Source organism: Anoplopoma fimbria, chromosome 23 (assembly GCF_027596085.1).
Source record: "Anoplopoma fimbria isolate UVic2021 breed Golden Eagle Sablefish chromosome 23, Afim_UVic_2022, whole genome shotgun sequence".
Taxonomy (NCBI): Eukaryota; Metazoa; Chordata; class Actinopteri; order Perciformes; family Anoplopomatidae; genus Anoplopoma; species Anoplopoma fimbria.
The window spans coordinates 16,919,879-16,946,094 of NC_072471.1; the positions used below are offsets into that span (position 1 = coordinate 16,919,879).

The 26,216-nt window shown below is 40.6% G+C and overlaps 1 protein-coding gene across 6 annotated transcripts in view; it reads left to right on the plus strand.

The window, feature by feature from the left end:
• The window catches only part of osbpl8 (oxysterol binding protein-like 8), an 81,526-nt gene extending 60,435 nt beyond the window's left edge, over positions 1–21,091 (plus strand). For 2 of the 6 annotated variants that reach the window (XM_054624449.1, XM_054624454.1), the window contains 21 exons: positions 1,300–1,373; positions 2,480–2,560; positions 2,879–2,980; positions 3,161–3,364; positions 5,372–5,456; positions 6,876–7,041; positions 7,160–7,385; positions 7,851–8,035; positions 8,697–8,778; positions 9,182–9,280; positions 9,521–9,617; positions 9,742–9,840; positions 10,044–10,141; positions 11,322–11,411; positions 11,620–11,756; positions 12,014–12,199; positions 13,776–13,929; positions 16,113–16,215; positions 16,536–16,571; positions 16,962–17,067; positions 17,156–21,091. In XM_054624449.1, coding sequence (XP_054480424.1) covers positions 1,300–1,373; positions 2,480–2,560; positions 2,879–2,980; positions 3,161–3,364; positions 5,372–5,456; positions 6,876–7,041; positions 7,160–7,385; positions 7,851–8,035; positions 8,697–8,778; positions 9,182–9,280; positions 9,521–9,617; positions 9,742–9,840; positions 10,044–10,141; positions 11,322–11,411; positions 11,620–11,756; positions 12,014–12,199; positions 13,776–13,929; positions 16,113–16,215; positions 16,536–16,571; positions 16,962–17,067; positions 17,156–17,285 — 2,540 coding nt within the window. In that variant the 3' untranslated portion in view covers positions 17,286–21,091. The other 4 variants (XM_054624451.1, XM_054624450.1, XM_054624452.1 and 1 more) reach the window with 4 other exon arrangements.
• Positions 21,092–26,216: the final 5,125 nt, after the last annotated feature.

The following is a 26,216-nucleotide window of genomic DNA, read 5'->3' on the forward strand; positions in this document are numbered from 1 at the left end:
ATTAAAGTGTGCAAGAAAAATACATTAAAAGGATGCCTATTCTGCTACAACTACAGACATAAAGCCGTTTTATTAAATCAAATGGCTCCTCAAATAAGATGTGACTGATTTCCAAATAATGAATACCTCATTTGGTAATACAGCTCTGCAGTGCTGCCTTCATTCTCATGGCTGAATACTGGCATACAGCCTGTGGATAGGAGACAGAAGCTATCAAATATTTACAGGCTTTCTGTCACCTTGAGACCACCAGCGTCACCCACTGCCAGAATCTCAGTGGGGAATCTGATGCCGAGGTTAGACTAATTGGTTAAAAACTGGCTCATCAATAAAGATCAGAACAAGGTCGAGCTCAAGGTAGAGTTTGTTGCGACACAATATATCTAGAGTCAACTACATTCATAAACATTTATTATTGCCCAGCTTGTTGTTTTATGGAGAAATACAGCACATATTGCCCTCTGCAACGTCACTGGAGCAGTTGGTAATTGAGTTTCCAAATGGAGTCTCTCTTGCTCTCCACACCCACATTGTCCCAGCCAAACTATGGATTAAAACAGGGAATCTCCTTTCACCAGCCAAATTATCTAACTTTAGCTCAATTCAGATTAGAGACTCGCAGCAGCTTGTTGACATCCACATTCTGTGGCTTTTCTACAAGTTGCTTTGAAGGACAGCCTGCTCTCGTGACTGCGGCTGACCTTATGTAAAGAGATTCCATTCGGCTACTCAGACGTTCAGACTCGAAAGGACCGCTTTCAAAGACATTTGATATCCAATGGGCAGTTAATCTCACCATTGACCTATTAGTAACCTTAGCTTTCTAAACTCAGTTCAAATAAGAAAAACAGCCACATCAAAACTGTTTATTGATGCCATTTGGAATGTCTTTGTGTACCGTTTGTGTTGTCATTAGCAACAACTGTCAGTTAACTGATTTTGATTTTGATTTTTTTTAAATAGTAACATAAAACCTTGTTAATGTAAATATCGCAATTTCATGAAATGTTATTAAAAAACACAATAAATCAACAATTATATGATTTAATCTTCCACCTTCAAGGCACCCACTTTAGGAACCACTCCACTAGAGTACCCAAAAACGCTATAAACTGCCATTTCATTAGGCCCCTGAGACATAATCAGTATAGGTACCTGACCACCAGACAGGTGGACATGGCCCCCTGGGGCCCATCTGTAGCACAGCCATTAGTCGTCTCCTGGAATGGCATACTGGAGGTTACCTGGAGAGCGATGGTGGACTGAGTGTTTATGCTGTTGGGATTTTTTATGTTACAGGTTTTGAGAGAGGAAAGGAGGACCTCTTGCCTCTGCCTTTGAAAGAGGACTCGCATTCCATATCTAAGAGCAAGGTAAGGACAAATAACCCCACTGAGATGAAGTTCCATGACTGGTGGGTGGGAACGACTGGGATGCTTGTTGTAACTAGACTAGAGAATATGGGAGATACTGCACGTCTCCTCTCCTCTCCCAGTCCCGCCTCAGGCGTGAGATAGCCCACATCCCGATGACTCACACATCATGTACACTGCTACACATCAGACATTTATCAACTCAAATTCAAACTCAGCCCTTCTTTCAAGTGAGCTCAGTGCGGAGGAGGCCTGTCTAGTTTATCTGTCGAGGCCCACATAAAATGTTTGTCAGTGAGAAGCTTCGAAGTCTGAGTCTAAGTCTGAGTCTCCATCTGAGTCACAGGAGAGACAGGAATCCTTTTAAAAATGTGCTCTGATTTTGTGAAGTATGAAAAAGCAAGGCTTCCCAAATCCAAGGCGGGTTTTTAATTTTCCTACTCCAATTGATCTTTAGATTCTGCTATCAATAACATCCATCATCAAAGCAAAGCTATGGTGAAGCAGAATTGAGCCTTTGCTAATGTATCCATCAATCTTTACAGCAATAAATGCAGTCTCAGCCCAAAAATAAAACTCTATGGGCTTCTCAGTAGAAGAAGTATCTGAAATGGAACGTTTTAGCTGTGGCACTTGTTATGATGCACCTTCAATCTTTGTTCCGCTCTGTATGTGGCCGCTTAAGACCTTAAGTAGCCCTGCTTTAGGATTCCCACACAAGAAAACGGATACTTCTATTTGCGGTTTCACAACGTATGTTGCATCTCTTTGCCAATGTTGGGGGGGAAAACATAATATTAATGTCCTCATTTAGGGCAATGATTGAATTATTTCTGGTAATATGTTTGTTAATAACAGGGAACAAGATTAAATTATTTAGTGGATAACTTTATTCAGAGCACTTAGCATGGAGTGCAGCAGTGAAACAAGTCGGTTTGTGAAGTAGGCTGCACCCAATTTGAAACACAAATCGTCGCAGATGAACAAATGATAGGTTTATATAATATTTCAAGATAATTAAGTTGATAAATAATAGATATTGATGTCTCCAGAGATTAATCAGGTATGATTTTGGCTAATAAACCTGTCTTTTCCCCCGTGTTCAGTCTGAAACAAAGCTGTACAATGGCTCAGACAAAGACGTGTCGGCATCCGGAGGAAAGCTCACCAAGAAGGAGTCCCTCAAGGTAAGTGAGCTAAATCAGCTTAGAGTAAGTTCTGTGCATCCCAACACTAAGGCAGGCATAATGAGTCTTAAAATACCTGTATAGCAGTCAATTTGCTTTAAACACTTTATTTATATACTCATTTTCATATTGTGCGCGGTGAAATGCAAGTCAGAAGGTACCATCTGTTATTAACAAGAACGTTGAGGAGTGTCATCCCAGTCCTATTATTTGCTGCCAAATGTGATTCGGTGAGAAAGCAAGTGTGGAAAATTAATATTCACAGTTGTGTGAAATTGATGTTCTCAGCATTGTCCTCCTTTCATTTGCTCCATTTAGGTGCAGAAGAAGAACTACAGGGAAGAAAAGAAGAGGGCAACCAAGGAGCTGCTCAGCACCATCACTGACCCCTCTGTCATCGTCATGGCCGACTGGCTAAAGGTGAGAAAGACCTCCACCCAACAGTCAAGACTTCCTGCCGCTGATGTGTATTTTTTAATTTAATAAAATAATTTAGTTATGATATAATTATAGTATTAAAGGTGTTTCTTTTTGGCTAATTTGAATCATAAAGTTCCTCATGTAGCATAACACAGAGGTTGATTTTGGTGTTCGATCCAGATCCGTGGCACTCTAAAGAGTTGGACCAAGCTGTGGTGCGTGCTGAAACCGGGCGTCCTGCTCATCTATAAAACCCACAAAAACGGCCAGTGGGTGGGAACGGTGCTGCTCAACGCCTGCGAGCTCATCGAGAGGCCCTCTAAGAAGGACGGCTTCTGCTTTAAGCTCTTCCACCCACTGGAGCAGTCCATCTGGGCCGTCAAGGTCAGTATTTGCCCGTTTTAAGATACAGGTTTCCCAGCTGGCGGTGACTCTCAAAAACTTGAGGAAGGAAATTCTCTGGAAATAAAGGAATATATAAGGGATTTTAGAAAGAGCAAATTTCTTAAGAACATCCCAAACAGAATTTTCACAACTTATTTTTTATTGAATTAGTGCTCTGAAACTACCTTAAGAAGTTTCAAAAGGTAGTAGATGGAGCAAAGACACGACGCGTCAGCCATTGAACAGAGTCTAGGCTCCTAAAGTGAATAAATGAAAGGCTTGTGAATGATCAAATAGAATAGTAATACAGAAAGAAGTGGTGAGTGAAATTCCCTTGCAAGGCAGCTGGAGTCTAGGGATTGTCAGGAGATCATGCAAGAATTGCGGGATCACATATCATGCTTAAATTCATCTTGTCAGGCTTGTCAGGCTTAAAGTATATATTAATATACGTATATATAATATAATAATATATATTTGTGTTTCGGTAAGCCAGTGACCAGACCAATAAGTGTCCTGTAAGGAGCTACTGTCAGAAATGGGTGGGGTTAAGGTGTGTGTGAAGACAAGGAGAAGCTCAATGGCGGCTCTGGAGAAGGTTAGCGTATATGCTTCAATAGCATCAGTTCTATCAGAACTGGAAACACTTGAATTTCCCCCATGGGGATCAATAAAGGAATATAATAATAAAAGCATTTCTTCATTGAAAAGACTGCTTTGAAAGAAAAACTGAGGAAGTACAGCCTGATCTCTGGACTCCACCGGATGAAATGTTTTGCAGTTGGAGATATTTCAATCAGCATGGACGGCAGAGGAAGGTTGAGCGTCATTCGTTAACATGTACTCCTCACTTTACAATGTCAGAAAATAAGGTTTAACATGTGTGGAATGGTTTGATATTTTGGGAAATAATTGCTAAGAGTTTGATGCAAGGTTTGAAACCATTTCCATGTCTGTATGGTAAAAATAAAGCTACTCAGCCCCTTAGTGCCGGTAACCGGGAGAAATGGCTAGCCTGAATTTGTCCCAAGGTCACAAAAAATCCATCTACCAACGCCTAAGATCACTAATTACCACATTATGTCTTGTTTTCTTTCATCCGAGCAATATCCAAAGTGTAAAAAAATGAGAATTTACAGTCTTATGACGGTTATATGCTAGATCATTTATCTTTACACTGCAATGGAAAAAAGCCTCTGACCTTTTCATCCCATTATTTATTTAATGAATGATAAATTGATCAGGGAAGAGCAAGAGAAGCAGAATACTGAACAGGGTATTGTTCTGCAGGATGAAGCTGAATGCAGCCTGCTTTGCTCTCAGGCAATGAACAAAACAACATGAACACAAACAGATAATAAAAGATCTTTAATTAAAAACCAAATCCTTTGTTCGCTGCAGTTAAACAAATGAATACTGAAACAGATGTGGACGTAAGCTGTATAATTAAGAGCTCATCTTTGCTTTAATTTGAGGACAGACACTGAACATTATACATACAGCCAGCAATTTTCACATTTGGCAGCGCACATTCTGCATTTGTTCCTGTGTTCTCAGCTCAGCTCAGTCCTGCAGTCCAACTGTGATTTGGTATTCATCGCTGACCTCGCTCGGCAGTGTTTTCCCTTGTGCCTGTGCAGTGAGAAGGGCTTGAATCACAATTGGCTATCTGCGTTTTTTGATTTCAGCGCTCCGGCTCTCCCCCTTCACTTTTGAAATAAACACTTCAATCATTCAGCTCCTGTCCCCCTCTCGTAGCTCATTATTATAACGACACACCAGGGAGTCGACATTTCCTCTGTTTGCACACACAACTAATGACCAACTGGAAAAAAGATTACACAAACTCTGCAGGGGAAACAAGGACACTATAACTCAAACCGCCTCAAGTGAAAAGACACAGAGATCGAAAAGACTAATCAATCAGGACACTGACATAGAAAAACACCTACCGGAACCTTAAACCCTAAAGTTGATGTATTTCCTCCCTTTCCTTCTTGATGTCAGGGTCCTAAAGGAGAAGCAGTTGGCTCCATCACTCAGCCATTACCCAGCAGCCACCTCATCTTCCGTGCCGCCTCTGAGTCTGATGGTAAGAGATAGGCTGCCAATCACAATGCAATTGTCTGGGATGGGTCTTCAGCAACTTATATTGAAAGATAAACATCGATCCATTGACTTTTGGTATCGGCTACATAAATCAATATTGTTATTGGTTCAAGAACTACTTTCAGTGCAGTATTTGGTTGTGTGTGGGAATGACAAAAACCCTAATCCTTGTTATTTTTAACCCAGTTCATTATCTTAATATAGGCATGTCTGAACAGTCTGACCTATTTTACACCTTCAATAGTGGTGGGAAAATAACAGGTATTCATTCACAGGTGCCTCAGAATACCATAGTAATAAATCTGTACTCTCTCTAGTAGGGGATTTCTAGGTCATTTGCACAGCCAAAATATAAAAACTTTTCAGTCACTCTCTTTAAACGGTGCTAACTTTACACGGCAGTGCCTGGGCACAGTTTGAAAAATATTTCAATAAAAAAAAAGTTATTTCTTCCCATTTAGTTTTAAAATCTGAAGGAATAGTTTGCCAGTTTTGGGAAGTAGGTTATTCACTTTTACGCCGAGAGTTAAGAAGGAAGATTAACACCACTACAGTAGGAGAATTGATGACCAGGGGCGGGTGATGTAGAGTGGCAATAAATTAGAATGTATATGATTTATGTGGGCACAATCAGCAGAGTGTTCTCAATGCTTGCACAGCTATCTTGCGTATGTATCTTTTTTTATTATTATTTAAACTTGCCTTGTTTTATGAGTATTTTTCTCCAATACTGGTAATGGCTAATACAAATGAAATCAGGCTGGGGAAGTGATCTGTTTTATTTATTTTTTCTGGGAAGGGGAAGATAAGTCTTCTTAAGGGTGACAAAACAGAATAGTTTGAGAACCAATGGCTCAATCCATTACACAGAATTCCCTACATGGGGATTGAATGGGAAACTAGTGACCCATTTTGGCCATGTGCCTCTGTCCATGGTGCTGAAACATCCAATCTAGTCTCTCCCTGTCCGGGTCTCTGTCCGTGGTGCTGAAATAGTCAAACAATGTCCAAAACTATTTGCTATTTTATACCCTAATGCACAATATTTATAATCTTATTAGTTTCATTAGGTTTTATGCTTTATATTTGACAAAATACCATCAGAAACCTAATCCAATTCAAGTTTTCATCCAACAAGCATGCTTCCATTTCTGAATAAAAGTCAGCCCTGTCTGGTTTTCATCGCAGTGACAATATAGTTTGCCTTCTGTAATGATGTTAATATTCTAATGAGAATGATTTTTAAAAGGTTTCATGTTTTTAACCTATCCTAGAATTGGTTTGGGGGTGACTGAGGGTACAAGAGGCAAAGTTATTTTCAAAAAACTGCTTTTTGCTCTATATTAAAACAGGGATAATGATCTAACAGCAAAGCCTGAACGTATCTGAATGTCTTTCCCAGGTCGATGCTGGATGGACGCCTTAGAGCTGGCCCTGAAGTGCTCCAGCCTGCTGAAGAGGACCATGATCCGCGAGGGGAAAGAGGACGTGAGCACAGTAGCCACTGGCGGAGAACACTCCATCAATTTCTACAGCCTCCTTAGAGCCCACAACATCCATGGTTTCCAGTGAGTAGGAAACAAGCTACACTATTCCTCTTCGACTTTTTAAGCTGCCAGCTCGTATTCAAATGTAACATCATTTGTCGTAAACATCCTCTCACCCGATCCGCCCCCTTCCCTACAGGTTCAACGACAGTGACCATTTGAAAGACCCTGACCTGTACTCAGACAAGTCAGACAGGGAGGGTGAACAGGACCACGAGGAGTCGGACCCAGAAGGCCTGGAGAAGAGTGAGGAGAGCGACAGCGACACGTCAGAGCGGCAGGACGACTCGTACATCGACCTGGACCCTAACGAACATCTGCGAGAAACCCCGTACCTGGAACAGTCCCATGAGGAACTCGGAGAGGTAGGGGAACGATTTCAGGCAGAGCTTTTAAGACATGTAGATCAAGAGATTGCAGCATTGCACCACATTCTCACAGGATTTCTAACAGGCATTTTCATCTTTAGCTTTAATTAAAACTTCAGCTTAAAGCTGTTTTCTTCAAAAGTTTCTTGCATAATTTGGAGAAATTAGCATGTTCCTCTGCCGGGGATATTAGAAAAGCTGGAACATTGGACAGGCTTTGATCTGTGTGGGTTTGGCGTGCGTGGGTTACTACAGTACACTGATGTGAAGTTTGACAGCTCAATAATTAAACACTTACAGAAGCCGAGGCAAAATGCTTATAGTTGTAAGCTAATTAAAACCTCATTGTGCAAACCTTTTTCCGAACAGTTGGATAAAACTTGTGTAGAACCGTGCAAAGACTTTAAAATGTCTGCTGTAGAAAAATACATAACCTCTTTACCCTTGTATGTTCTTCTCAAGGCTGGAGAGGCTGCCCAGACAGAGACGGTATCAGAGGAGAATAAATCTCTGATATGGACTCTGCTGAAGCAGGTGCGACCCGGCATGGATCTGTCCAAGGTGGTGCTGCCCACCTTCATCCTGGAGCCAAGGTCCTTTCTGGACAAACTGTCTGACTACTACTACCACGCAGACTTCCTGTCAGAGTAAGCCCTTCCCACTTTCTGTTTTAAAGTCTTAGAAAAGGAATAGAAATAATAGAAGAATGCGCCTTCCATTTTACAAATGAATAAATGTCTGTGCAGAAAAATCTCAAACCATTCCTTAAACAGACTTTAATAAATCCTTAACTAAGGTTCTTTTTAACCTCTTGCACTAAGAACTGAAGTGTAAACGGATTATGCTAAATATCGAATTAAATATACATAAATAAGATGATTATTTTTTATCTGGTCCCTTTTCTTCTTCAGCAATAAATATTTTTAGATTTTCCCATATGTCCCCAGTTGTATTTAACATGAGAATACATATCTTGCTTTATTTCCATTAATCTACCAGTGATTCCTTGGTGTTTGTAATGTGCAATGTCAGTAGTTGAAGTTGAGCGACTTTTACTCTGTTAAATGTGTCATGTGGACACTTTGATTGAATGTCTTGCTGTCAGAAGAAAGCAAACCATATTCGGGGTGTCTTCGCTCCCTGTGAAGAAGTTCTGTAGAGACTATAGTAAACTGTGACAAGCAGAGAAACGAGGGATGATCAAAAGAATGTTGTCATAGCATGTATTTAGTTCTACCCATTGAGTTGAACAGCACAATTTGTGGAGGAGCATCAGTCTAAATTCATATTCTTTGTTTAATTTCTCAGGGCTGCAATTGAAGAGAACGCTTACAACAGGATGAAGAAGGTGGTGAAGTGGTACATCTCTGGATTTTACAAAAAGCCAAAGGTCAGGACACGCACAACCTGCTTCATGTGAATGAGCTACATAGAGTATTATGGAAGTCCATTTCCACGTGTCCGATGAAAACATAGCTTTTTGATGAAAAAAAGTAATTACTTTTTTTCAAAATAATGACTTAGTATCTAAAAATAATGACTTAGTATTTTTAAAGTATTGATAAGTATGTCATAATAATGAGAAACTTTCTAAAATTAATGAAAGTTGTTCTTTGTTTTGGGACATTATTTTCAAAGACTAAGTGGTCATTTTGAGAAAGTACCTTATTATAATGACTTAGTGGATCTTTTTCATTCCCATCACATTGGACTACAAATAGTGAACATGCTTTCTACTGTATATAAAACCTATTGTACTAAATACATGTGACATGTTGCTTTTTAATCCACAGGGGTTGAAGAAGCCTTATAACCCCATTATTGGAGAGACGTACCGCTGCATGTGGCTCCACCAGAAGACCAACAGCAAGACCTTCTACATAGCAGAACAGGTAACAACTGCCCTACTACTGTGGAGTAGGAGAGTACTAACTACTAGCAATCTGATTGGTCTAGAGCTCATTCAGACTTTATCAGATAGCTCACATCATACAAGGCAATTGGAATACATTGATTATCTGTGATAAAATAAATGTATGGCCGATGGTTATTGTTTTGGATGAATAAATAAGTTACCTTGTATGTTTATATTATTAGCAGTCATCCCACAACATAATTTTGTTTTTCTTCAGGTATCCCATCATCCTCCTGTGTCAGCCTTCTATGTCAGCAACAGGAAAGACGGATTCTGCCTCAGTGGCAGCATCCTCGCCAAGTCCAAGTTCTATGGTACACTCACACAACTAAAACACCTACAGGCACCTTAAATAAAAACAATATTTATTCCGATGCTTATTTATGTCTTTGCTGTGCAAGCACATCTGTCAACTGACTGCTGTTGTTTACATTTCAGGTAACTCCCTGTCGGCCATATTGGACGGAGAGGCTCGGCTGACTTTTCTCAACAGAGGAGAGGACTATGTGATGAACATGCCCTATGCTCACTGTAAAGGTCAGAGTGCAACCTGACATTTCTCACAACACAGTCTCACTTTAGTAGTGTTTTTTTATGTTACTTTAATGTTGCTTTGCTCATCTGGAAAGCTGTAGATCTACCGAGGAGAAGTTGTTTGGCTCCACTTTCTGAGCGTGTGTCAGAGTTTCCCAGTTTTCAGTGCTGACTGAAATTCCTCTTGGTGCCTTCTCATCTGGTAGGCATCCTGTATGGCACCATGACCCTGGAGCTGGGCGGTCAGATCTGCATCGCGTGTGAGAAAACGGGCTACAGTGCTCAGCTTGAGTTCAAACTAAAGGTATGGCTGTGTTTAAAAGAAAGATACTTATTAGAGTAGTAGATTATTTCAGTCCTTTGTTAATAGAGTAGGACATTTAGAGCTGTTTAGAGCTAATTTATGACTTAAAGGGATAGTTTCAATGTTTTGTGTGGTTGAATGAGGTACTTCTCTGTAGTCAGTATATTACCTACCATAGATGGAGTTTGGAGTACCAGTACAAGAAAAAAACAATGTTCTCCATCAGAAAGAACAGTCTGTCTGCAAGGTAAAGCAGTGAAAACATTCTATATATAGCGTACACTTAAACTGACAGTGATTTTCTTTACTCTCGTCTGTTTCTCCAAACTCTATCTACTGTAGTAATACACTGACTATGGAGAAGTACCCCCTTCTAGAAACAGTAACTCTAGGAGTGTTTAAAAAAAAAAAGATTCTCACATAACTTTTCTGAATGTCTTACCCCACCACGCCACTCCACCATGCCACTCCTCCCCCCTGAAAAACACCCCCTCCTCCATACCGCCATTCATACCAACAACTGCATTATGCTATCACGAACTAGCGACAGGTACATGTCAGAGGAAAGCTAACAGGAAAACAATACATTTCCTTTTCAAATACAGATACTGATAGTAGTCTCATTGTTAGAGTGCAAACTCGGGCTTATGTAGATAACTGGAGAAGATTGAGTTGTGTTAAATGCAATGCAGCATTCTGAACCATTCAGTTGATGTAGGTTCATAGTAAGTTATATTCAAAGTTAATGGTGGTGGGCATTCATTTAAAATTGTTTTAACACATTTTTTTATTTATTTTCAAAGCTGCATTTGAATCCTGTTCTCCATGACTTGTTTTTGTTCTGCTCCGACAGTACATTTCTATTGTATTTGAAAGGGAAAGCATCCTGTTTTAAATCACTACAGACACACAAATGTAGATCAAATGACACATAATAAACCACAGTATTTGTTTCTCCACAGTAACTGCAGCAAGTAAACTGTATGTGTATGTGTTTCTCCCCCTCTTAAAACACCAATTTCCTCTTTCCTCTCCCATCCCTCGCCTCCGTGTTTTGTTTTTATCTTGCTGTCCTGTCTTCCTTTTCCTTTCCTCCTCTTTATTTGCTTTCCCCTGCTCTTGCCTTACCCATCTCGCCCTCCCCTTCCTGCTGCTCCTTTGTCTCCTCTCTTTTCTCCAGCCATTCCTGGGCAGCAGTGACAGCGTCAACCAGGTCTCTGGAAAGATCAAGCTGGGGAAGGAGGTGTTGGCTACTCTAGAAGGACACTGGGTGAGACACATATTCCACACATACTTCTTACCACTGCTTCTTATATAATAAACCCTGATGTTGATAAATAATCCAACATGCGGTGTTCAAGCATGCCCGGGACCTGAGTTACATGCTGGTCCATTTTGTGATCTGCCATTGTTGCTGTAGATTGCATCTTGGCCGTCTTAAGGCAAATGAGGAGAGCTTTTTGACTTTACCCTCACAGGACAGTGAGATCTTTATCAACGACAAGAAGACGGGGACGGTGGACACCTTCTGGAACCCGACGACAGAGCTGAGGCAGAGTCGACTGACGCGCTGCACCGTCCCACCAGAGGAGCAGGGAGACTCAGAATCAGAAAGGTGGATTTTGAATGAATTATTATCAAAGTATCAACAGATCCTTAGACATGACAGCGTATTGTTTTGTATCATTGGCTTTCAATCTAGTTTATATGGCCAAATTCACCTCTCCCCCTGTAGCATCTTCATATATTTGTCGGGTTCTCTTTAAAAAGCTGCTTGGGAAGTGTTTTATTCCTCCCCTACTACAGCCCTTGTCTTCTTCCCCTCTGTGAGAGCAGATCAACTTCATGACTCTGTTCCCTCTCAATCATCAGGCTGTGGCAGCACGTGACGCGGGCCATCATCAACAAGGACCAGACCGAGGCCACCAATGAGAAGTTCCTCCTGGAGGAGGTTCAGCGGAAGTCCGCCCGAGAACGGAAAGCAAAGTGTGAGGAGTGGTTCCCGGCCCTGTTCGAGCAGGACCCCGTCACTGGAGAGTGGCATTACAGATATGCCGAGTGAGTGACTCCCTCTACTGCTTCCTGTAATAACAAGTACAACCTAACTAATACTAGATTTTTAAGGCTGATACCCATATGGGTACGAGATGTACCTTGGTCAGAAAATATTTTGCTGGCGTGAAAAGAAACTTGTGAGTGTGACAATGTTTTTACCAAAAACTACCACCAACATATATTTGGCATGAATGGACTGCAATTACTTGTCATTATTATTACATACAATTGGATGAAATTTGTGTGTAAGGCTAATATCTGATAGTATTATACCTAATCATTGGTCAGGCTTTACTTACAAGTATTAAACAAATAAACATTCAACAAAATGACAAGAACCTGATGTTAAATTAAGACAGTGGGGATATTGATAACATTTCCTGGATATCCAAATGCTTTAGCTTTTTATAATAATTAATGGATAACAGATATCCAGCTCACCATACATAATATAAGTCTTGCAGTATTTTATAGAGACACTGATCCTTGTTGATTCTTTTTTTTTTTGTCAAATATTTAGAATTAGAATTACCTACCGTATTTTCCGCACTATAGGGCGCACTGGATTATAAGGCGCACTGTCAATGAATGGTCTATTTTCGATCTTTTTTTCATATATAAGGCGCACCGGACTATAAGGCGCATTAAGCGAAACAAAACAGTCAGTCAGTCAAACTTCCTCCACTTCCGTACCATTGATTCATTAATGTTGGATTCTCTCGCAGCTGCTCTATTCCCATGTTCTCCTGCGTGACTGACAGCCTTGAGTTTGAAGTCTGCGTCGTAAGCGTGTCTCTTGACAGGAGCCATGTTGGGGTCCTTATACACACACACTGTAATATTATGGTGAAGCACAGTATGTATTACTCCGCGACGCTCCTGACTACGGTAGCCGTGATGCTGCTGCGGTGCGGCTTTGTAGTTTACTAAGTCTACTAAAACATGTTGACAGAGCGCCGTGTACCACACAAAATCGCTTCGAGGTCAGTAAGCACAACCAGAATTAATCCATATATAAAGCGCTCCGGATTATAAAGCGCACTGTCGTTTTTTGAGAAAATTAAAGGCTTTTAAGTGCGCCTTATAGTGCGGAAAATACGGTAATTACACTGGAGGATCTGACAACCAAGTCTTTTTATTTTAGATAGTCATAGGACAAATACTGTATTCTCATCCCACAATCAGTGGGCGGTTTAGTTTTCCCCCATTTCGCCCATCTTCCTTATGGGGTTATCCATTGTGACTGGATGCCATCTGGTGTTGATTCCATATAACTGCAGAGGTACAACCGTCTGTCAGACTGCTCTTGATGACGTAGATCAATAGATTCTGTAAACAGCTTTTGATACATTGTGTGATAGACAGAGCGGTTCTCTGCGTGGCAGAACTGCTTTTATGTTTGTTGACGTTCTATTTCTTACTTCCATCTTCTATTCCATGCTGTTTTTTTCATTTGCTCTCTTTCATTATTGTAATTCTTCATCTCTGTCTTCATTTTTCCCCACGTCTGTCCCCCTGTTTTTTTCCCTCTATGTCTCGTAATCTCCCCCCTCTGTGTCCCTTGCCCCCCCTCCTCCAGCACGAGGCCATGGGATCCGCTCAACGACTTGATCCAGTTCGAGAAAGACGGCTGTATCCAGACCAAGGTCCGACACCGCACCCCTATGGTACGTTCTGGCAGTCTTATTAGTCTGAGTAACCAGGGGCCACGGAGGGACAATTGCAAGTGCCAGGTAGGTCGTCCCGAACGAAAACCGCCATTTAAAAAAAATTAAATATAAAAAGCAGCTCGCCGCCTCAGCCACCTCCCACGCAGCACCCGGTGCACCGTCTTCATTGTCGCTTCTTCTCTTTGTGTCGTCATCGCTGTGATGCCATCGCCGTTGTCGCCTCTGCTTCTTTCTCTTTGTCCATGTCTTTTCTTTTCCAACCCCCTGGCACCTGCTGTTCTCTCTGTATGAGAGGGAAGGTCATGTCAAAGTGCATGCTAAAGTACGTGGATGAGCAGGTGTCCTCCCTTTTCTTGCCTCGCCAAGAGGTAAAAGATAAGTCAGTTTCTGAGTTAAACTGACTTATAGTGAGTATAATAACCTCTACACAATAGGCACTTTTAAAACACTTGGTAGAGTGTTTGTAAGGATGCCGCACGCAGTTTAATGTAATTTACCACACCTTGTTAAATATAAATTGAAACCATCTTTATTGTTTTCATTTCACTCAATAAAATGTGATATAATCTGACAATGAAATAAGGCAGCATCTGTAGCTGCAAATCAAATTTCCAATGTGAAATGTAATGAAATAATAATAAACCCATGTGAGGGTTTAAATGTTATTCTTCAAGTATGTTTTGAAAGTTACACCATAATATATCAGTAGGTAGTGAGCGTCATAGGTATTTTTCCTCACTTGTAAATGTTTCTCCCATACAAAGTCTGAAAGAGAGAACATCCATTACATCTACAGACCAACCACCGCCATCAAACGCCTGGTCACTTCAGGGCGTACACCGCGCCTTCCTCGTCCTTCATCTGTCCTCGTCTTCATTTTGTCTGTTCTTCCACGTTGTGTTCGCTCACCGAGTGTCGACTTCTACTGAGCTGCTGCTCGTTCATGTCGTGTTGAGAAGCTGAAGGCTGCTGCCGTGCAGTCCGTGTAACTGCTGCTCGTGTGTTTGGAGTCTGTGAAACAAGTTAGTTCATTGTAACCGCCTGCCAAGTGCCCAAAGCTTTGGTCACTTTTGCGCTTTGATTTAGCTTTTGAATGTCTATCTACGGAAGCCATAGGAGGCAAGGGCGACAAAAAAATTCAGGTCATCCATTTTCTAGTTTGATCAGTGTTTATGACTAAAGAACTAGTTTTCCTAGGATAATCTTCCTTAGTTTACTATTTTTTTTAAAGTTTGTCATTGTAATACTTGTCTAGGGCCCACAACAGGCTGAAGTGCACCAGTACTCCATGTTCAAAATAAGATTATAATTATTTTAATTTCATAACACACAATTTAAGTACCTTGTGTTTAGGGTGCAAGGAGAAATTTAACTAACTTAGAAAAATGCTTTCAGCCCATGGAATAGTGGCCACTCTTGTGGCCAAAAAGTTTATTACAACAATTTATTTTCTTCAGCCAAAACCCTTTTTTCCAACTGTTCTTTAGTTATAGACGCAGAGGAGAAAACTATTTAGATCAGACTTCAGAGAATGGATCACCAGATATTTTTTTTCACACTTTCTTCTCAGGGCTTCCGTAACTACCAAGTGAATGATTGGAAAAATACTTCTAGGTAGATATAAAAAATAAAAAAATATATATATATTTATTCCCAGCTCCTTTGTAGAATAAATTCTTGCTGCACTTTTGACCTTCTGGTTATTGTCAGGCAAATTCTGAAATGTTTTTGTGCTGCCAACCTTAAATCAACCTTAAAAACCAATTTGCCTCATAAAGACTCCAGGCCTGAAAAATGTCATCCCATTAAATAAAGCATTAAGAATAAGAGCTGTAATCCCGTCTGAGTTTAATCCTGTTGAACTGAATTATTTTAATGTGCATGCTCTTGGCAGGTCTGGTGGATTTAGGACACTGGTTGTGTGTCATTGTTGAGTGATTTAAATGGATGTGACTGACAGATGTACCTGCATGCCTTGCACGGTCATTGACACGCCAACACCGACTAGCATGTTTATGAGTGTGTGTGTGGGGGGGGGTGTTATGCATCATAACACTATTTTGTTTTATTGATTGAAAATCTGTTTATATTGTATTCTTGAATCTTTGTGCTTGTGCTGATGCCTAAATGTGTTAGTATGTGCTCTCATTTGGTTGTAGCTGTATGTGTGGCCCGTTTGTTTGACCTGTTTCTCCTTTGTTTGTGTGTGTGCTTACGTGTGTATCTGTGCATGTGTGTGTGTGTAGGTGACGGTGCCAAAGAGGAAACACAAGAGCGACAAGCCCAAAAGCCCAGAGAGCGGCTGCTCTTCACCGGAACCCGACCGCCAGGACTCGTCCGGCAGCGAAAGTGAGTCACGCTCATTTACACTTACACACACACACAAACACACACATACACACACATACACACATTGAAGCTAATGTGAGTCTAATTTTACCATACTTTTTATGGTCATTTGGTCATACTGACCTACAGCATATGGTCTAAATATCATAGATACGGTACAGTATTATTGTTGAGGAAACACAACAGCCCAAGAGGCAGGTAAAGAAAATGTCGAGGTAAACTAAATTTTCAAGTTTTTGTATACGTATAATTGCTGTTGAAATACTGGTTAAATGTGAACTAGACAGCAATAAAGTGTTCACTTTCTAACCAATCTACAGAAGGCCATATGACCGCTAGTAGTAGGCTGAGACTGAGTAAGTAAACAGCACATCCTGGTGGTGTTAGTTATTTCTGTGTTTCTTGTGGAGGTGATGGTGTAGGAAATTGTAGGAACTTGTAGGAGCTTTCTTATATTTCACATTTTATTTAGTCCATGTGACACTATATTAATTGATTCGAGTATTAGGAATTATTGTTATATACAGCTGGGAAAGACAAAAAATGTGATTAATGTAGATTAATTGCTATACTTAATAGTTGTAGGTATTATTTTCTATACTGTTTTTTTCCGTGATTCTTGGTGGACCCTGAAAATGTATTAAATTGCATTTTATGTGGTGTCAAAAAGGTCTTTCAAAAGCCTTTAAATTGTATTTGGTGAACAGATTAAATGCAGAAGCCATGTTGAACACGCTTTGTTACAGGACACAAAAGCAAGCATAACAGCCGGCTGAGGAAAAAAGGAGCTGACCTCAGTGAACTTCAAAGTGCCATTGAATCCATAAAGCAGACGCAGGAGGACATCAACAGGTGAGAACGGCATCATTCACACCGTACCTCTGAGCCTGATATGTGCCTGCCCTTTGACCATCAACACTTAACCCCCGTGTGTCTGCAGGAACATCAGCGTGCTGCGGAGTCGTGCGGCCGGCCGGGCGGAGGGCAGTTCTTTCCTCCAGCAGCGCGACTACATCATCATCGTTTTCCTCATCCTCCTTCAGGTCCTGATCAACTACGTCTTCAAGTAGCAGCCCTACCCCACGGAGAGAGAGTGATGCCCTCACACACACACACACACACACACACACACACACACAACACACACACACACACACACACTCCATAAACACACAATGAACATTAGGCATCACGATGGGGGGCTTAGAGACCTGAGCTTTGACCTCTCACAATAAGTGACTCTGACTCTCTTCTTCTCTGTCTTTATTAAATCCAACACACGTCCAGAAAAGTGGAGACTCCCTCACAAAAAGAGACTTTAAAAATAACATGTCTATTTTTAACCAGTCCAATCCAAAACTCTGGGGAGATCTACAAGATTTCAAAAGCGAAGAAGAGCGGCGATAAGGAGAAGTAGTTGGAGGTGAGATTTTGTCGGGATGAAGTCTCAACTGCCGCTCTGGAGCTTATTGATATGCCTTGAAGTAAGAGGCAAAGACAGCAGCCATTTTTTTATTTTAGCTGTTGTTTGTTTTCGTTTTTCTGATGGAGAGAAACTACTCTGTGATTCACATTTCAACTCAAACAACAGGGAACCTTTTAACATGGAGAGGAGTACCATGGCTCACATGGTAACGCAGATTTAGAAAAAAAAGTCTACCTTTAATTTGAATGGTTTTTTTTATCGTTTTGTTTCTTTGTTTGGTGTGTCCTTTGTGAATAGGGGTCTGCTTGGAACAAAAAGCGGTGATAAGGGAGAGAAAAACAAAGTGGTCCAATCTATGTGACTTTTATTTTTTTATTATCAGATACTTTGATATGGGCTGGGGTTTCCACCTGTGGAAATGGACGAGGAAGACAAATGACACAAGTGATATTGTCAAAAGGTACAGAAGCTATACTTTCTGCTGTATATTAAATCTTCACCTTTTGCATACTAAATCAATGTTGAAAGAAAAAAGTCGGCGTCATTGTAGACTGTAGGTAGCATGTACAGACAGGAGTGTTGTTAGGATGTTAGCCCTATGTACAGTATTTTGTCTTAAGGCTCAAATGCACTGGAAATGTCACATTTGTGTTATTAATATTGTTTTTAATGAGTTAAACCTCGGCTAAAAATGGACATGAAAGTAATTTTACATCTCTGCTCTGAGGAGCATCAACAGAGCGTCAAAATATGTTTTTAGTGATTTTTCATGAACTTCAGTGACCACTGCCCTAAGTTCAGGTAAAGGTCAGCAAGGTAGTCTGAAATCGGCCGTCTTAGACCTTATGACAAGTTAAAGGAATAGAATTAGAAATGCACTTCTTTGCTTTCTTGCTGAGAGTTAGATGAGATGATTGATACCACTCTCATGTGTGTACGTTCAACACAACCAGCAGCTGCTTAGCTTTGCTTAGCATTAAGACTGGAAACGTAGAAAAACAGCTAGCTTGGCACTGTCCAGAGGTAACAAAAATCATTTGATATCTTTTTTGGTGTTATCTGTACAAAAACACATTGTTTTTACACCTTGGATTTTGTACAGATAAGTGAGTGTCCAAATAAGATACAACATCTTAATTCAAGAGTTTGAGGAAGTGCTGGTGGGCGGATTTTGTTAGCTATGAACAGACACAGGCTCTGTTAAGAATTTTTAATTTTTATGCTAAGCTAAGCAGCTGCTCTCTTTAGCTTCATATTTACAGTTCAGACATATTGGTATCAATCTTCTCGTTTTACTAATAACAAGTAAGTGAGTATGTGTATTTCTCAAAATAAGTTCTTAACTATTCCTTCAAAATGAGTTTAAATTTCAGGGTTAAGTTGCGCTACCATATAGACAGAATCTAATAGATGTAAAGACTAAAGATTGGTCTATCAAAAACAGACTCCAGACCAAGCCATAGACCGAAAAAACTCTTAATGTTTTCCTCAGCTGCTGACTGCAGCCTTTCATGGCAAATTTAGAGCATCGATCATCGCTTTCAGTGCTTTTGCGCCTCAGATGTTAACCAGGAAAACTAGTATAGACACTTTAGTAAGCTACTGGTGGGAGGAGGAGATAGACTTTTTCTTACTACTACTATCACCACAGTAAACCATTCCAAATGTACGCAAGTACCAGCCAAACTCAGTGTGTAGACTAGAAGTCGACCCCGTTCACTGTGTAAATACCCAACGGGACGACTCGTTCCTCGCGAGTAGCGAGTGGCGTTTCAACACCACGGTTCACAATACAGACACTCCCGCGCTCTGTGCACAAGCCAGTCTTTTCAACCTAGTGTGTCTTTCTGTCCACTGCTCTGTAGATACACATTGACATGGGCAAAAAGAAAAAAAAACGGATTAGTGGGGTACACGATAAGGTTCCCATCACAAATTTATCCAAAAGGCCTCAAGACGCTGATGTTATTCGTCAAGTAGCTGCAAAAATCTACTTTTTGGGGGGGAAATTTTGTGAGCGTACATTGTGGTTCTTATCTGTTGCTTTCCTATTTTTGATTTTTTGATTTTGGCCATTTCAAAGTCTGGGAAATAATGGCGGAAGAATACCCTGAAAATGTAAAGGCTTACGGGGACTATGACTTATGAGGACCAAATAGGTGAAGGCTGTGTTTGGCACTGTCAAACGGGGGAAAAAAACGTTGTTTTTAGCATTTAGTTTTTGGTATCAACCAATGAAAAAGGCAGCATATTAGAAGCCACACCTGACCTTTTCAGGATTTTCCTTGAAAATGCAAGTAAGTGACTGCTAATTAAGGCAATTCAAAAAAATTAAAAAACTTGTGGACCGTATCTGAACATTGATTTTGTATATCTCTTCGCCTGTCATGATGTTAGCCTTGTCGACGTTTACATATCCGATTGCCTCCGCCGTCAGCAGACTGTTGAGCGATGAAATCTTTGTAATGCTAACAAGAAAGACTGGAAGCAACGTTGGGAGCCAGCTGTACCCCCGTAAGTTACCCGGCTGGCCCGTGTGTATCTGTACGTGTATTTTTGTGTATCCTCATTGCCTCGATCGCTCATCTTAAATGGAGAATCCAGATATTAGAATGTGGAGAAATAAGTATAAACCAGTGCCTTCTAGAGTCGGACTTGGGAGGGAGTAGATAGGGGGTTTATTGGAGGTGGTAGGAGGTCTGCAGGGGTGTGGGGTGGACCATAAAAAGTGTCCCAAGTCTCAAGGTGAACTGATGATATTGGCAATAATCTGGAATAAAAGCATATTCGGGTGGACTCGGACTTGGACTGGGACCATGGTGGCTGCTTTAGTCACTGTAGTGTTTTCGAGCGGACGTGCCATACGAAGCCTTAGAAACAAGTCTGACTCCGGATCCAGAGCTCACCACCCCACCTATCTCCTGCTCCCTCCCCTCCCCCGAAGCATCGCCATAGTAACTCACCTGTAGGTTTTCCGGATGCTGATTCCTGCCACAAGAGAGAGAGAGGGAGGGAGAGAGACCACTCCTCTATGTCGGCATCCTCGACCCTCTCTCGCTCTCTCACATACCAAAATCCAGAGGGGAATATCAACATCTCTGCTGTCCGTTGTTGTTGCTGTAAAATAATACATTTTATTTATTCCTCTTTTGTATGTGGGTCTATGTTCATTTGTTTCTGATTTAGCATTAGGTCAATGCTGATTTTAAAATTTCAAAAGTTGGTTTTATCCCACAACTTGTTACTTACTACGTCACACACAAGCGACTGTCCTCAACTTGTGCACACTGTCAATGTCAACTGCCCCCCCCCCCCCCCCCCCCCACACACACACACACACACACACACTTTTTCCTATCTGAGTATGTGAATATATTTACTGTATCTCCATGGCAACTATAACTTCCTGTAAGTTTATGGTCACATGTAACATAACACAGAATAAAAACAAATGACATCCTGGGGTCGTCTGTCTGTTCGGTGTAAAGACACACATCACTATCTATAGCAACTGTATTTTTGCATTTATTATTTATTCTATATTTATTGATGTAGTATGAGAGTGCGGTGACTGTCATTACTGTTTAGATTTCCATTACAAACAAGCGTTGCAACATAGATACAATCCATATGGAAATATGTCACTGTAATGCAGGCCAAGAGAATAACTAACTAACATCAGAAAAAACTAAAGTTGGAAAATAAATTAATAGAAATAAGAACCAAAAAGAGAAAATAGAATGAAACTGCCCTGATTCGTGAAATCAAAATCATCGTGTGTGTTTTCTTGTACATCTATCTTTGTGAGGACCGACTTCTGTTTAAGACCTTCAGAGTGGGGACATTTTGGCCAGCTTAAAGGCCTGCTTGAGGGTTAAAACTTTGTTTTAAGGTTCATGTTAGAATTAGGTTAAGTTAAGGGTTAGGGTAAGGCATTTAGCTGTGATGGATAGGGTTAAGCTTTATTTATAAGTGAGTGTCCTCACAAAGGTAGAAGAACTCAAATGTGAGTGTGAGAGAGAGAGAAATGGTTCAAATAAGAGAGGTTTGGGATTTTATAGATTTAAATCAGATGTATTTAATTTTGTTTGGAATTGCTTACTTGGTTGCCACTTATCATTGTATAAACAATTTAATTGTTTTCCAGTTAAAATGGAACTGAAGTTTTTTTTTAGCTTTCATTTGAATTCCATGTGTATTATATTAACTGTGACAAAACCCCATTACACCACTATCTGATAAACTCATGTGCGCACCAGATCTGAATGAAAAGTCTCATGTCTTTGACCTCTGTTGATGCAGGTGCAGATGGTGGTGATTTTATTTATGATACTGGAAAGGCCTTTAAGTGGAAAGGCCTTTAAGCAACCAGTTGATAACATTAAACAAGAGTTTTCATACTTTTATTAATTGTTTCTTCTTTTTCTTCAGAGATCTACTTTTTGTAATCAAGGATTTAAAGGATCTAAATGTTCTATTTGTCACATTCACAGACGATGTATGCAAAGTGGCATACTCTCTGAGGTTATGCTAAACTAAAACTTGTGTGCAATGAATACTAGTAATTGGAATAGCAGTAAAAGTAATAATTAGAATTTGTATCTTTTATATGTCTTTATTTGGATAAAAAAAATATAAATGAGGTTGTGTATATTTGCCCCATCAACAAAGTATTGGCTCTAATAAGCTATTAAAATGTTAAAATTAACATTTATCATCTAAAATTGTTGGTTTTCAAGTGATGAAACCATCAAAAGTTAACATTTGCAATATTTTGTAAAACACCTCATCCACCGGTAGAGGGGGGTATAGTCTGCTTCCAGCTTAGCACCAGTTGGTTTAAACTGATTAGACCTGTCATTGTGATCTCCTGAACCACCTCCGTCTACATCCAGCTGTGAGCCCTTAAGTCAGGTTCACCGTTGTTTCTAATTATCTAACACGTTCTAGGTAGCCTGGAGGTCACAGAGGGTTGAGGCTGGACTGTTGCAGTTTCATATTCATGGACAGCCTTCAGGGATTGTTAAAGTGCCCTTGAGCAGTGCACCGAACACCCAGCTGTTCCAGTAACAAGAGGCAGAAGATTATGCTGCAGCAACATTAAGGTAAGAAAGGGATTTAGGGCTTGTTCTCATAAAATATTTTCTACACTTTTTATTCTGTACCAGTTCGTTTTTCCACTATAGGCCAGAACAAAGGACAAGAAAGAATATTGAAAGGAAGAGAATTACAAGAGATAACAAAAAAGTGGAAACATTTTTCAGAATTACAGTTCAGTGATTTTCTTTACTAAAGATGTTGCACTTCTCTTGTCATACTATAAGCAATTGTCAAAGTTTTTAAAAAGCAAGACTATCAATTACCCCAAAAATGATGGATTTGAGAACATGAAAGCATGAAAAAGATAATCTTGTCACTGTGCTTGAATTTCACTAAACTACCCGGACAGTCTTTATGAGTGATGTCTCAGTGAGCTTGAGCAGCCCTCGCCTATCCAGACAGTTAGTTAGATCCACTGGCAAGGCGTCCCTAGTGTCATTTCCTCAGCCAAGGACGTTGCCAAAGTTGCATAGAGCAGAACAGTCCTTCCTGTCCATCTCAGATAACAACAAAACATCTGATATCAACCCCCACTCTGTCCCTTCCCTACTTTGCTCCCCTGCTTTGCATCAACAAAGGTGCTGCCATGGAGGGAGGAAAAGAAAGTAAAGAGAGGATGAAAGTAATTGTCAAGGAAGTAAAAGGTAGCATTTTGGTGGAAGAAGCAGAGGAAGCAAAGTGACAGAAGGAATCAAGAAAGGTGGGAATGGAGGACAGGAGCTTAACCTTGGATAGAAGGATGAAAGTTGCACAGCTTGCGTTTTCCATGGGTTTGTTAACGCAAAATATAGCTTTGGATGCGGATGTAGTTCCAGATGTGCATCGTTCTACTTTTATCCATGCCGTGTTTTAATTACTGTTCAATTAGTTTCAGCATTAAAATAAGTTGTTTCTTTAGAAACTCTACTCATTAGTTAAATCTGTATTATTGACCAGAGCGACGATCAGAGGGGCAGAGTTTCTACCACTGACAACAAGAGTCAAAGTGTGAGAAACATTGACAAAACGTTTTTGATACAGCTCAATTCCATGGTAATGCTGGTGAGTTAAACAGAGAAAGATAATACTGTACTCACACGTGTTTGTCGCAGACTATATTTTTCAGAATGTTGGGATGATTGTTTAGTTTTTCTTGAAGAGAAACGGAAAGAGCTTTCCTGACTGCTGCACTTTGTTTGTTCTGAAATACTTTCCATTTTTCTTTCTCCTGTACTGCTTTACCCCCGACAAAAGTTTGGCTGGTAATGTTTTGTGGTCTCCCACAAGTTTTGAGATGATTATAGTGATATAGGTACTTTTGGAGTCAATGCACTTTAACATAATATAGATCTCAGTTTGACCCTGCAACATCCCAGCATTATGTAGTAAAACCCGATGAAGTGGCAGGTTAAGAAATGCAAATATAAGACAATAAGACACCAAAATGACAACAAAAGCAATAAATCAGCATGGCACAAGATCGTGCACAAAGCATGCAGAACAACAGGAAGTAACAAAACAGTGATGCCGCAAAACAACCACATCCACTATTCAGTAGATGTAGACATGCAAAGAACACAAATGAGCAATACTAAAATGTAAAACCACTAAATACTGGACATAATAAGATGAGCTTTTCTGCCTTATAAAAACACTAAGTGGTGGTTGCTGTTCCATTAAAAATCCTAAACATAAGGCAGGTATCAACGTATTTCTTAAGGTATTCAAATTAAGGATGCCATATTTGCCACAAATATTGCAGTGCTGGTGTGTTCAATTGCTTCTCACAGCAACCATTCGCCCTCGTGGGGTGCTCCACCCAGATACTGGATTTGCATCAGATCAAGAGGTTCTGTTGCTAGAGATGGAGAGAGATAGGAACTAACTCTGCTTTCAGTCAATATATATCGACATAGTTTTTCTGTACTTAGTGCAAGGTTTTGGGGCCTCCTGTTGTAACTCACGAAAAATATATCGCATGAGTAGCTAGGAAACTTAGACGAGTTCTATGTCTTACTTTGCATGCTTTTTTGAGTGCCTTCAAACTGACATGGCAAAATGACGGTCGAACAGCTGATCGGGAATGCTGGACACTTCTTACCATCGGTGGTCGCCATCTTGGCTACGTAGTAGAAGGGGAGGGAACAGCAAAACTGGCGGCGGTAATGGCGTATTTTGCACCTTGTGTTAAACGGGGCACTCATGAGCAACTAAAAGTAAAGTCACATCGAATTTTGTTCAGTTTTAATACATTTGTCAAATGAGCAAACAAACCAACAGAATATTTTCAGCAGGCGGCAATCGTGGTAAAATGTCGGCAGTACTGCTTTGCCCGGGTGCAGTTTGTCATTTAGAACATGTACATGGTAGTACATGTATTATTTTTGGAATAATTAATCGCTGGATACTGATACCAAAATGTTTAAACAAGGACAAATGGACAAAGTCATACAGTGCACTTTTAAATAAGTCTTATATCAGCTAATGGTTATCACCCTTCCTCACCCCTCCTCTCCCTTCTGCTTCCTCCAATCACAATCTCTCTCCTCCTTATCCAAAAGTAAAATTGTGTTCATCCTGATATTGAATGGGCGGGAGGGTCCCTGTTGCTAGGATACATCATCCTAATGGCTGGCTGGCTGGCTGGCTTTCCTTCAAGGCCAGAGAGGAATGAGGGAGGAGGGGATGGGGAAGAACACAGTGAGGGGCGGAGGGAGGATATAAAGCAGGGAGGGTAACTTGGAAGAGGTGAAGGAGATGGAGGGGCGGCAAGGTTGGAAAAGGGACTGAAGGAAGGTGTTGAAGAGGAAAGAAAAAGGGGATGTGAAAGGGACAGGAGAGATTGCACAAGGAAGGGAGGAAACAAAACAGAAAGGAGGGGGAGATGGGAGTGGGAGGGAGGCGTAAAGTAGTTAAGGAAAGAAGAAGGAAAGGAATTATTTGTGTGCGAGGAAATGGTTAAAAGGAGAAATGATGTGAAGGACAGATGAGTAAAAGAAGGAAGGACAGAGCAATAAAGTAGGGAAAGGACACTGAGACAGAGAGAAGAAGAGCAAATAATAGAGGACACAGTGATAGCGGACAATAAGGGAAACACTGCATATTTTGTTTATCATTATGTAAGCTGCTTTCCTCTCTGTGTTGTCATCGTCCTTTTCCTCAGACTCCGCCCCCCTTGGCATCGCCCTGGCAACGGGCTGTCAGACTGATGTTGCTGGGCGTGACTCCACAGTAATGAACGTTGAGCACCGTTTCGTATAAAAGAGGTCGGTTAAAAATGCTGGCATGGCACATTTGCATAAGCACACACCGCCTCTGATCGGTGTATACATTCAGACACTTTTGTTTCATGTGAGGAAGCTGTGCATTTCTCTACCCACGTTCTTTATTTATTTATTCATTGGAGGAGGCTTATTAATATTAACAGCAGCTATACTGTAGTTGCTGGTAGAAGTGCATTAGTTGTTAGAGCTGTGAAACAGTGAAAACCTAATAG